Genomic DNA, 14,223 nt, shown 5'->3' with positions numbered 1-14,223 from the left:
ATTATTATATTCATTTAAAATTACCGCCTATCGAAACAGGAAACTCTCAACACGCTCACTGTGAAAGTAGTTTCACAAGCATTCTCCGAGTCGCTTTTAACTAGGATTGACCAATCAGATCCTAGCTCGGGTTTATACTACCCAATAATCATCAATCTAAATGACATATAAACTGTTATCGAACACACCTAACTTCCTATCAAAAAACAAATGAGTAATGGGAAATGGTGCTTGCTGTCGTAAGTGATTATTTTCAACTAAAACTTAAAAATTTGCAACTTATTCATATAATTGTGCTCAATTTTAAGGAAACGGCAAGTAATTACAAAAAAAATTATCGATACGAGAAGGAATTAACGATTTCATGATAAAATGAGCGTCGATGCGTACGGACCAAGTTCCCAAACGCTCACGTTTTTGGATACGGAAGATGCTGATTTAATAGGAGCCGATACACAAGGGTCCGAATGTGATTTTACCGATTTTACAATACCGTCTCAAACACAAGCATCTCAACACGATCACTCTGGTCCTAAAGTGTCTGGGATACAGGTTAGTACAATACCAAGGTCAAATTAAGGGACACTGCACTGTCGCCAGTTTAAATCGAATATATACATTATTTAATCACGTGATTTTCAAGTTGAAATGGCACTTAAATATCGAAATTGTAGGTTAATAATATTGTGAATAAAATATCTGCTACTACAACAGCTTTAGGAGAATTACAATTTGAGGAAGACGATGAGGAAGGGTATTTTAATGCGAAGGAACTTCCTGATTACGCTTGCAAATATTGCGGCATCCACGAACCGAATTGTGTCGTTATGTGTAACTTGTGTAAAAAGTGGTTTTGTAACGGTAGAGGTAACACTTCGGGAAGTCATATTATCAACCACTTGGTAAGTTTTTGCATATATATGTCGTTCGCATCTATTTTATCAATTTTTTCAATTTCGAGTTGTAAATAACCAGATTTTTATATAACTTAACTCATATTAAACTGATTTCAATCCAAATTAACTTAACCAACTTTACTCCATGTTAATTTAACTCAAATTCAATGTAACTTAACCTTACTTAATCTTAACTTAATTCTAACTAAACTTAACCTAAAATTACTCAAGATAAGTTAACTAAACAATTTTGGAAGTTTTTTTTGGCAAAAAGGTGTAGTGGAATCTATTTTGAATCTATTTGTTTTTACTATTTCCAGGTGTAAATAGCTAAATTATAACTTAACTCATATTGACCTAAATTAACTTAAACTTTGAATAATTTGACTTGATGTTACCTTAATCTAAATTGAATCAAATTCAATGTAACTTAACCTTACTTAAATGTAACTTAACTTAATTCTAACTAAACTTAACCTAAAATAACTCAACTTTAGTTAACCAAACAACTCTTGAAGTATTTTTTTTTTGGCAAAAAGGCGTGGTGAAAACTATTTTGATTCTATTTGATTTTATTATTTCCAGGTGTAAATAACTAAATTTTTATATAACTTAACTCAATATTGAAATCAATTTGACCTAAATTAACTTAAAGTTTAAATAATTTGACTTGATGTTCCTTAATCTAACTTAAATCAAATTTAATGTAACTTAACCTTACGTAATCGTAACTTAACTTAATTCTAACTAAACTTAACCTAAAATAACTGAACTTTAGTTAACTAAACGACTTTGAAAAAAATTTTTTTTGGGCAAAAAGGCGCAGAGGATTTTATTTTGCTTCTATTTGTTTCTTCTCTTTCGAAGAGTTGGTTCGAGGTATTTATCATTTCAGGTAAGAGCTAAACATAAAGAAGTTACCCTCCACAAAGACGGTCCTTTAGGAGAGACCATCTTAGAATGTTACAGTTGCGGTGTGAGGAATGTGTTTGTTTTGGGATTTATTCCTGCCAAAGCAGATTCGGTTGTCGTGTTATTGTGCAGACAACCTTGCGCGGCTCAAAATTCCTTGAAAGACATGAACTGGGATCAAGATCAATGGAAACCTTTAATAGCTGACCGCTGTTTCCTAACTTGGTTGGTTAAAATACCTTCTGAACAGGAACAATTGCGCGCCAGACAAATTTCCGCGCAACAGATCAACAAATTGGAGGAATTGTGGAAGGAAAACGTCGACGCTACTTTTCAGGATTTGGAAAAGCCGGGCGTTGACGAGGAACCGCAACAAGTTCTTTTACGTTACGAAGACGGTTACCAATATCAGAATATATTCGGTCCTTTGGTGAAACTCGAAGCGGATTATGACAAACGTTTGAAAGAATCGCAAACGCAGGAAAATATCGAAGTTAGGTGGGATGTGGGACTGAATAAAAAGACCATCGCTTATTTTACTCTAGCTAAAACCGATGGAGATATGAAATTGATGCACGGGGATGAATTACGGTTGAGATACGTGGGGGAGATGCATAAAACTTGGGCTGGAGTTGGACACGTCATTAAAGTACCGGATAATTATGGGGAAGATATCGGTATCGAATTGAAAAATGGATCGGGAGCGCCTGTGGAATGCGGAAGCAATTTCGTAGTAGATTTCATTTGGAAAAGCACCAGTTTCGATAGGTACGTTTAATGTTTGTAAAAAAGGTTTTCCGGAAACAAAATATTTTTTTTCTTAAGATGCAATTGGCTGTAGATGAATTTTCTAATTTTCAAAAAAATACCAGGGATCATTGATAAAATTCCTACTTTTTGATTAAATACGAGGGATCTTCGATAAAATTTCTATTTTGCATAAAAATACCAGGGATATTTGAAAACATTTCCATTTTTCATAAATATACCAGGAATATCTGATAAAATTAATATTTTTTAAATAAATACCAGGGATATTTGATAAAATTTCTATTCTATAATAGATACGAGGGATCTTTGATAAAATTTCGTTTTTACAAGCACAAGTTTCGGTATGTACGTTGGTAAAAAACGTTTTTGGGACGAAAATTTTTTTGTTGCTTAGGATGCAATTGGCGCTACGTAAATTCGCAGTAGACGACGCTTCGGTTTCCGCTTACATCTACCATCGTTTATTGGGGCACGAAGTTGAAGAGGTTCTATTCCGGTGTCATTTACCGAAACATTTTTCTGCTCCCAATTTACCAGATTTGAATAGGTCTCAAGTTTACGCCGTCAAACACGCTCTCCAAAGACCTTTATCCTTGATACAAGGTCCTCCCGGTACAGGAAAAACCGTTACTTCCGCCACCATAGTTTACCAATTGGTGAAGCAGAACGGGGGACCGGTAAGGGGGTCGTGTTTTAATTATTATTTTTTTTTCTATTTAGTTTATTGATTCCAGGTGCTTGTTTGTGCTCCCAGTAATACCGCGGTGGATCAGTTAACGGAAAAAATCCACAAGACCAATTTGAAGGTTGTCAGATTGTGCGCCAAATCGAGGGAAGCCATCGATTCGCCCGTCAGTTTTTTGGCGTTGCACAATCAAATAAGGAAGATGGAAGGTAATACTGAGTTGCAGAAGTTGCAGCAGCTCAAAGACGAGACAGGCGAATTGAGTTCGGTAGATGAGAAACGTTATAGGATGTTGAAGAAGATGGCGGAAAAAGAACTGTTGGAAGCCGCCGACGTTATTTGTTGTACGTGCGTCGGTGCCGGTGATCCGAGATTGGTCAGATTGAAGTTCCATTCGATTTTGATCGATGAAAGTATGCAGGTAAATTTTTTTTCATTTTCCAGATTTGGACACGCGTGTTTTTTTTTTCTTTTTTAAATAGGTTAATGATGTACGAGGTAATCGCGATGACAATGCGATTTTTTTAAAATGTACGAGGATGATTTGATTGCAATTCTTGTTTTTATTGTTTTTGAATAAATACGAGGGAGGTTTGGTGGGAATTAGATCATTGCGAATATTTACGAGGGAGATTGAGTAAAAATTGGATGGAAAAAAGTTTGTTGTAAATTAAATATTCGTATGTGTACGAGGGAGATTTGATAGAACTACGATTTTTTAATGTAAACACGAGGAAGATTTTTAATTATATACGAGGGATCTTTGATAAATTTGATATTATTGGAATAAATACGTGGGATATTTGATAAAATTTCCATTTTCCATAAAAATACGATGGATCTTTGATAACATTTTTATTTTTCATGAAAATACGAGGGATCTTTAATAAAACTTCTAATTTTTCGAATAATTACGAGGGATCTTTGATAAATCTTATAATTTTTGCAATAAATACTTATTTGGTAGGGATATTTGATAAAATTTCCATTTTTCATAAAAATACGAGGGATATTTGATAAAATTTCTAATTTTTTGAATAAATACGAGGGATCATTGACATTATTTGATTGGTGATTTCATTTTTTATAAAAATACGAGAGATTTTTACTTAAAAATTGTTTTTTTTTGAATATACGAGGATCATTTGTTTAAAATTTGACAATTCACTATAATTTTTATATACGAGGTAAATTCGAGAAATCTTTTTGTAATATATGATGCTTTAACTTTGACATTTTTCATATGTACGAGGATCGTCTGTTTAAAATTCACCATTTTCCCTAAATATTACATATACAAGGCTAGTTGAAAATTTTCTTCTCATATACGAGGTTCATTCACTTGATAATTGACATTTTTCATATATACGAGGATTGTCTGTTTAAAATTCATTATTTTCCTTAAGTTTTACATATACGAGGCTAGTTGAAAATTTTCATCTTTTATACGAGGTTAATTCACTTGAAAATTGATATTTTTCATATACGAGGCTAGTTGAAAATTTTCTTCTCATATACAAGGTTAATTTATTTGAAAATTGACATTTTTCATATATACGAGGATCGTCTGCTTAAAATTCACCATTTTCCCTAAATATTACATATACGAGGCTAGTTGAAAATTTTCTTTTAGTTATACGAGGTTCATTCACTTGAAAATTGACATTTTTCATATATACGAGAATCGTCTGTTTAAAATTGATTATTTTCCTTAAATTTTACATATACGAGGATAGTCTGTTTAAAAATTAATATTTCCAAAATATACGAGGATTATTTGTTTAAAATTTGACATTTTTCAAATATGCGAGGATCATTCGACATTTCCTTCATATATCATATATACGAGGGAAGTTAGAACTTGTTCTTCTTGTATACGGGGACAGTTTAATTGATTATTCATATTATTCAATATACGAGGACGATCTGTTTAAAATTAACCATTTTCCCTTAATATTTCATATACGAGGCTAGTTGAAAATTTTCTTTTAGTTATACGAGGTTCATTCACTTGAAAATTGACATTTTTCATATATACGAGGATCGTCTGCTTAAAATTAACCATTTTCCCTTAATATTTCATATACGAGGCTAGTTGAAAATTTTCTTTTAGTTATACGAGGTTCATTCACTTGAAAATTGACATTTTTCATATATACGAGGATCGTCTGCTTAAAAATTAATATTTCAAAAATATACGAGGATTATTTGTTTAAAATTTGACATTTTTCAAATATGCGAGGATCATTCGACATTTCCTTCATATACCATATATACGAGGGAAGTTAGAAGATATTATTCAATATACGAGGACGATCTGTTTAAAATTTAGTTTTTTTCTCTCTCTATTTCACATATACGAGGATATTTCGAACTTTTCTTTTCACATACGAAATTTATTCGTTATGTACGAGGAGGTTTTTAGGCGAACTTAAAACTTTTCTTCCAGGCTACCGAACCGGAATGTATGGTACCTGTTGTTTTGGGCGTGAAACAACTAATTTTGGTCGGCGATCATTGTCAATTGGGTCCGGTGGTGATGTGTAAGAAAGCCGCCAGGGCCGGACTGTCCCAAAGTTTATTCGAACGTCTCGTCGTGCTCGGTATAAGACCGTTCAGATTGGAGGTGCAATATCGGATGCACCCCGAATTGTCGCGTTTCCCTTCGAATTTCTTCTACGAGGGTAGTTTGCAGAACGGCGTCAGCGCCGAAGAACGCAAATTGGCCAAAATCGATTTCCCTTGGCCCATACAAGACAGACCGATGTTCTTTTTGGTGACGCAAGGGCAAGAAGAAATCGCCGGATCCGGTACCAGTTATTTAAACAGAACCGAGGCATCGAACGTGGAAAAAATAGCGACGAGATTCTTGAGATCCGGCGTTAAACCGGAACAGATCGGCGTCATTACGCCCTACGAAGGACAGAGGGCGTATCTGGTACAATATATGCAATACCAAGGGTCCCTGCACAGTAAACTCTATCAGGAAATCGAAATAGCCAGCGTGGACGCTTTCCAAGGACGCGAAAAGGACATAATTATAATGTCGTGCGTCCGTTCCAACGAACATCAGGGTATCGGTTTCTTGAACGATCCCCGTAGATTGAACGTCGCTTTAACCAGAGCCAAATACGGTATAATAATAGTCGGTAATCCGAAAGTCTTATCCAAACAACCGCTTTGGAATCACCTGTTGTCCTTTTACAAGGAACAAAAAGTTTTGGTCGAAGGTCCTTTGACTAATCTAAAGGAATCCCTCATACAATTCGCCAAACCGAAAAAATTGATCAATTCCGAAAATCCCGGTTCGCATTTTATGACCACGTCGATGTTCGACGCCAGGGAAGCCATGGTGCCGGGTAGCGTCTACGATCGCAGCGCCAATCAGGTAAATAACGACCGAAATCGATTTTTTTTCTAATCTAATCGAACAAATCTTAACCTAAAGTCACTCAAATTTAACTTAAACTAACTTAATCCCAACTTAACTTGATTTAAAGCTTGTCTTTCTTAACTAAACTTTAATCCAACTCGACTAAACTCAACCGTGATCTTTAGTCAACTCGATCTTAACCTAAAGTCACTCAAACTTAACTTAAACTAACTTAATCCCAAGTTAACTTGATTTAAAGCTTGTCTTACTTAACTAAACTTTAATCCAACTCGACTAAACTCAACCGTGACCTTTAGTCAACTCGATCTTAACCTAAAGTCACTCAAACTTAACTTAAACTAACTTAATCCCAAGTTAACTTGATTTAAAGCTTGTCTTACTTAACTAAACTTTAATCCAACTCGACTAAACTCAACCGTGATCTTTAGTCAACTCGATCTTAACCTATAGTTACTCAAACTTAACTTAAACTAACTTAATCCCAACTTAACTCGGTCTTAGGATTGTCTAAAATTAACTAAACTTTAATATACGATAACTAATATCAATTCTTGTCAAATTTAAGTTAATCTTAATCCGATTTTCTCCTAACTCAACTTAATCCCAACTTAACTTGATTTAAAGCTTGTCTAACTTAACTAAACTTTAATTTAACTTGACTAAACACAACCGTGACTTTTAGTAAACTCGAATCTTAACCTAAAGTCACTCAAATTTAACTTAAACTAACTTAATCCCAACTTAACTCGGTTTAAGTTTGTCTAGACTTAACTAAATTTTAATATACGATAACAAATATCAATTCTTGTGAAATTTAAGTTAATATCAATCCGATTTTCACCTAACTCAACTTGATCCCAACTTAACTTGATTTAAAAGCTTGTCTAACTTAACTAAACTTAACCCCCGCTTTAATTTAACTTTATCTCAATCTAAATTAACTCGATTTTCACCTAACTCAACTTAATCCTAACTTAACTTGATTTAAAGCTTGTCTAACTTAACTAAACTTTAATTTAACTTGAATAAACACAACCGTGACATTTAGTCAACTCGAATCTTAACCTAAAGTCACTAAAATTTAACTTAAACTAACTTAATCCCAACTTAACTCGGTCTTAAGTTTGTCTAAAATTAACTAAACTTTAATATACGATAACTAATATCAATTCTTGTCAAATTTAAGTTAATCTTCATCCGATTTTCACCTAACCCAACTTGATCCTAGTTTAACTTGATTTAAAGCTTGTCTAACTTAACTAAACTTAACCCCCGCTTTAATTTAACTTTATCTCAATCTAAATTAACTCGATTTTCACCTAAATTAACTTAATCCTAACTTAACTTGATTTTCAGCTTCTCTTACTTAACTAAACTTTAATTTAACTTAACTAAATTCAAGCCTGACCTAATTTAACTTTCTTTCTTGTTCTAACTTTTTGACCAAATGAACTATGTGGAACTAAATTAGTTAATACTTGAGCCAATCCAACTTAATCCCAATTTAACTCAATTTTTACTTGACTCGAGTTAACAGTAACTAATCCTAACTAAACTCAACTTCAATCTAACGTAACTTGATTTAATTTTTAACTAATTCAACTCAAATTTGACTTAATTGTGACTTGACTTAATTTTAACTAAACTTAACCTGAAATAACTCAACTTTGGTTAACTAAATAACTTTGGAAGTAATTTTATTTTTTGACCGAAGGGCGCGACGGAATTTATTTTGTTGAGGGAGTTTTTGGGTTTGTTTTAGGCGATTAACGGACAATTCAATTACCCCAGTCACAGGGGTGTGCCATTGGACGTTTTCGGCAGAACTCACGATCCAATCAGTTACATATCACCCGAAAGGGCACAAGCTGGGATGAATTTGCCGGTGCCGGTCGGTATGTTTATGAATATGGCCCACATACCGCCCAGATTTTACAATCAACATCAACAAGCTTTGCAGGTGAATTTATTTGAAATTTTTTTGTTTTTTAAAATCGATTCGAATTCAGTTTTTGGTGATTTTTGACTGCTTTATGAAATTTCACCATTTTACAACATTATTCAACTGTTTTACCACATTAATCAAATGTTTTACTACATTATTCAACTGTTAACTACATGATTCGACTGTTTTACCACATTATTCAACTGTTTTACTACATTATTCAATAGTTTTACCACATTAATCAACTGTTTTACTACATTATTCAACTGTTAACTACATGATTCGACTGTTTTACCACATTATTCAACTGTTTTACTACATTATTCAATAGTTTTACCACATTAATCAACTGTTTTACTACATTATTCAATAGTTTTACCACATTAATCAACTGTTTTACTACATTATTCAACTGTTAACTACATGATTCGACTGTTTTACTACATTATTCAACTGTTAACTACATGATTCGACTGTTTTACCACATTAATCAAATGTTTTACTACATTATTCAACTGTTAACTACATGATTCGACTGTTTTACCACAAGATTCAACTGTTTTACTACATTATTCAATAGTTTTACCACATTAATCAACTGTTTTACTACATTATTCAACTGTTAACTACATGATTCGACTGTTTTACCACAAGATTCAACTGTTTTACTACATTATTCAATAGTTTTACCACATTAATCAACTGTTTTACTACATTATTCAACTGTTAACTACATGATTCGACTGTTTTACTACATTATTCAACTGTTAACTACATGATTCGACTGTTTTACCACATTAATCAAATGTTTTACTACATTATTCAACTGTTAACTACATGATTCGACTGTTTTACCACATTATTCAACTGTTTTACTACATTATTCAATAGTTTTACCACATTAATCAACTGTTTTACTACATTATTCAACTGTTTTACTACACGATTCAACTGTTTACTACTTTATGCAATTTCTTTACTACGTTATTCAACTGTGTGTCGTTTTAGGCCCGTCAACAACAACAAAACCATCGCAACAGAAAACCGCCGCAGAGACAGAAAGGTAAAGGCGGCAATTTGAGTCAAGATCACACGCAACCGTTCAGTCAAAGTTTGCAATTGACGCAAGGTATGTCGCAACCGGGTTTATCTCAAGCCGGTTTCAGTTTGAGTCAACCGGGTTTGTCGCAGGCCGAACTCAGTCAAGATCCTTACATGGCAGAATATCAATCGCAGATGGATGGATTGTTATCGCAAGATTCTACTTACCAGGGAGATCGGTAAATTGAACATCATGTATAATATCCCATCCCATCCCATCATCCCATTGGTTCAATATCCATCATTTTTCGGTAAATTTTGAATGATTTTAACTAATTCGTGACTGTTTTTAACTATTTTGGAGAATACGTTGAGGTCTTCATAGTTTCCTTACAGTTTTTTACAGGCATTGGATGCTTTATCGATGTAGGGAATACTTTTATTATTTTTTTATGGTATTTTCAACTGTTTTTTGCAGCAACTTAACAGTTCCACTCCGATTTTGAGCTTTTTGAATAATTTCCACAAGTTTTTAACAATTTTTCCAAATTTTCAGTCATTTCAACAGTTTTTGACATGTTTCACTCGTATTTTGAGATTGTGTTACATTTCTGAATCAATTTTTAATAATTTCCACGAATTTTTGACAATTTTACTGGTGATTTTGGCATTTTCAACAGTTTTTGGCAGCAACTCCACAGTTTTTAACAATTTTTCCAAATTTGCAGTCATTTCAACAGTTTTTGAAATGTTTCACTACAATTTTGAGATTGTGTTACATTTCTGAATCAATTTTTGATAATTTCCACGAATTTTTGACAATTTTACTGGTGATTTTGGCATTTTCAACAATTTTTGGCAGCAACTCCACAGTTTTTTATAAGTTTCACTCCAATTTTGAAATTCGGTTTTAGTTCTGAATCACCTTATAGAAATTCTGAATCATTTTCATAAGTTTTTTGGCATTTTTAACAGTTTTGATGATTTTTAAACAGTTTTTGGCATCAATCCTCACTTTTTGACAAATTTCGACAAATATTGAGATTTTGCCACATTTCTACTAATTTGAACATGTTTGGTAGCAATTCCACAGTTTTTGACAATTTTCATATTGAACGGTCTCACAGCCTTTGATAATTATCCTATTTTGAGCTGCGTTTAACAATTATATATCAAATTTAGGACTTTTGGTCTCATTTTTCAACAGTTTTTGACAGAATTTGCAAAATAAAAAATTTTTGGATGATAATTCAGTGATTTTTATCAGAATTTCACCGTTTTTGTCCATATTTTTAAGTTGAATTAAATTTCTTGATTTTCGTACATTTTTTGAGTATATTACAACAGTTTTTGGCATTTTTTCAATTGCATTTTCAACTGTTTTATCTGGTTTTCAGTCAAAATTCCACAGTTTTTTAAAATTACCCCATTTTATGCTATGTTTGACAATTTTATATCAAATTTGGGACATTTTTCAACGGTTTTTGAAAATTTTTGCAAAATGAACAGTTTTTTGTTGATTTTTCCATAATTTTTCTATCAGAATTTTATCTATTTTGTCCATAACTTTTGGTTTAATTTTTCAAAAGCTTTTGACTATTTTCACCACAGTTTTTGACAATTTTCCCATTTTCAACTGTCTGTGGTGGTTTTTAGTCAAAATTCTATAGTTTTTTAAAACTGCCCCTATTTAGATTATGTTTGGCAATTTTATATCAAATTTATGACATTTTTCAACAAGTTTTGACAATTTTCACCACAGTTTTTGAAAAATTTGTAAAATGAACAGTTTTTGAATACTTTTTTATCAGAATTTCACCATTTTTATCAATATATTCAATTATAATTAAAATTCTTGATTTTCATACATATTTTGAGTATCTTACAACAGTTTTTGACAATTTTTCCATCTTCAATGACATTTTCAACAGTTTTCAATTAAAACCCCACAGTTTTATTCAGTTATATGCAATTCCGGATCATTTTCTATCATTTTTTTTCACATATACAGTGTGGTAACAAAAATCATCTTATTTTCAGGTCTGCCTTCTACCAGCCCAGCGCCCAATTCTCCCAGCCCTATTGATCGATTCATCCGGCCAAAGAATGACAATAGAATCGCGGGAGCGGTCAAAACACTGAAAATTGCAAGTGAAAATTATTTAAAAAAAAAAACAAACAAACAAAAAACGCGAGATCATGTGAAGAACGTCAAATTGTCAGTCGGTAAAAAGCAACAAAACAAAAGTCACACACACACAAACGATACAAAAGACGAAAAAAAAAATCGACACGAAGAGAGAAACAAAATCAAATTATCAACAGAGAGATAGAGAGAGATGGGAGATAGAGAGGAGCGAGCGAGCTAGAGCCGCGCTTTTATCCTTCTTCTTCTTGTATATTTCGCCGCCCCCGATAGAACGGTTCGAAGGGGCGGTTAGATTTAAAAATTGAGAAAAAAAAATATATAAAATAGAAAAAAAAACTCTTCTTTACGTAGGTGACGTTTTGGCACCGCTGTGACTCTATTAGATTACCATTTAATAAGTAATTTATGGTTAAGTTCATTTTCTATTTAAATTTTTTTTGCTTTCATCTGGGGTAGTTTTTATGATTTGGGGTTGATAACGGTGAATGATTGTAAGATTTCTAAGGAATCGTCCTTTTAATTCGGCATCCGGTATAATGGGATTGAAAATAATATTTTATATCAAATAATGAAAAATTTTGGCCAATATCGACCATTTTTCTAATAATTTCTGGTCGTTTTTTAATCGAAAATAGATTTCAATCATTTTTTGACAGTTTCCTGTCAAAAATCAGAAAATCTCAACAAATTCGTGGTAGTTTTCCAACATATACTGGTTTAAACCACTTTCTTTCAGTTTCCGATAGATTTAAATCGTTTTCCGTCATTTTTGACTGGCTTAAACCATCTATTGACAATTTTCTATCAGAACCTCGTTTATGTATTTATGTCAAATATGACAATTTCTAATAGATTCGAACCATTTATTGACAGTTTCTTATTGATTTCTACAATTTACCTGCAGTTTTGTAATCGAAAATGGTTTAATCCACCTGACAGTTTCTGTCATTGTCAAAAATCAGAATATTTCAACCAATTCCTGGTAGTTGTCTAACATATACTAGTTTAACCATTACCTTTCAGTTTCCGATAGATTTCAACCGTTTTGTGTCATTTTTGACTGGCTTAAACCCTCTATTGACAGTTTCTTATTGATTTCAACCATTTATTGACAGTTTTCAATCAGAACCAAGTTGTTATGTCTGTTCTTTACTCATTTTCAGAACTTCCGTCTGTTCTTGAATCATTTTGACAGCTTCTGTCAGTTTGTTTACTTATTTTGACAGTTTCTAGAACTTGAAAGCTTCGGTATTTGACAGAAAGATGAGAAAATCAATGGAAAAGGACGATTATTGAATACTTCCGTCAAGATACATATATAGAGTGACTCAATTAGATCACATCTATTTTCGAGATATAATTGTTGAATCTTTATATTAAATTTGGAAATTTTACAATTTTTTACCAAAATAAAAAACAAGGGGGGATGATTTTTTGTCGTAAAAGCCCCATAAAAGATGAATAAATAATATTTTGTGTAGCATTAACTATTATTTTAATTCCAGGGGGTTGATCGGTTTAATTTTTGATGGTGATAGAATTTTTTTATCATTTAAATTGTTTCGTTCAGTTAAAGGAGTAGTAGGCCGTCTTTATCTTTCCAAAAAATAATAATAATAAAAAAAAGAAAATACATCTGTCGCTTTTACTTTTTCCTGCTTGAATTTTGATAAAAAATCACAATCGAAACGAGAACTTTACTTGTGAATCGTAACTTTTTCGAACGAACTAAAATAACAAAAAAAAAATTGTTACTATTGTAATTTGTGTTTTTATTTGACACCCTACCATTTATTTGACACCCGTTTTCGAAACTACCCCCTACCATTATTCCTTGAAAATTTAAAACATTTTTCGAATGGCTACAATCGATTAAAGCATTCATATTTGAACGGCTACGGTTATAATGATTTGTTTTTGGAAGGTTGAAATAATGGATGAAAAACTACAATAGCTTGAAAAAAAATGATGGGTTACAACTGTTGAATGGCTACATACAATCAATTGAATCAATAATGCATTTAAAAAAGTATAGATTAGGGGAAATGGGTGTTGGAAGGTTACTATCAAGTAAGAAGTGGGTTGAGTTGATATTTGAACGGCTACAATAGACTTTCGATGTAATTGGAAGGAGAAATTCCGTATTTGAAAGGCTACAATCAAGTGGAAATTTGAAATTATACTTTTGTGCCATTCAAAATAGTTTTCGGATGACTACAATCAACTAAAACAACATTTCGTTAAAAAAAAACGAACCAGACATGTATATCCTAAACTATTGATGATATTTTTTTGATAATTTATTAAAGTGACTTTCCAGTTGAGATAAATGCATTTAAAATATTTTCAGGTTTCTTGGACTTCCGGTTATACCGGAAGTGATACAAACTTTTTTATTAAATACTTGGAAAGCTACCATGAATCCCAATA

The 14,223-nt window shown here is 32.3% G+C and overlaps 1 protein-coding gene across 1 annotated transcript; it reads left to right on the top strand.

Annotated features, from left to right (window-relative positions):
• The first annotated feature begins 182 nt into the window (after positions 1 to 182).
• On the top strand, positions 183 to 13,556 carry LOC130895545 (regulator of nonsense transcripts 1 homolog). The gene is made up of 10 exons (XM_057802898.1): positions 183 to 239; positions 309 to 552; positions 675 to 902; positions 1,792 to 2,576; positions 2,974 to 3,256; positions 3,314 to 3,685; positions 5,714 to 6,652; positions 8,421 to 8,618; positions 9,612 to 9,883; positions 11,685 to 13,556. The coding sequence occupies exons 2-10, from the start codon at positions 373 to 375 to the stop codon at positions 11,728 to 11,730; spliced, it is 3,303 nt and encodes a 1,100-aa protein (XP_057658881.1). The 5' UTR covers positions 183 to 239; positions 309 to 372; the 3' UTR covers positions 11,731 to 13,556.
• Positions 13,557 to 14,223: the final 667 nt, after the last annotated feature.

The sequence above is a fragment of the Diorhabda carinulata genome, chromosome 6 (genome assembly GCF_026250575.1).
Source record: "Diorhabda carinulata isolate Delta chromosome 6, icDioCari1.1, whole genome shotgun sequence".
In the NCBI taxonomy this organism is placed as follows: Eukaryota; Metazoa; Arthropoda; class Insecta; order Coleoptera; family Chrysomelidae; genus Diorhabda; species Diorhabda carinulata.
The sequence above is the reverse complement of the archived record's forward strand: the minus strand, read 5'-3'. Positions and strand labels throughout refer to the sequence as shown.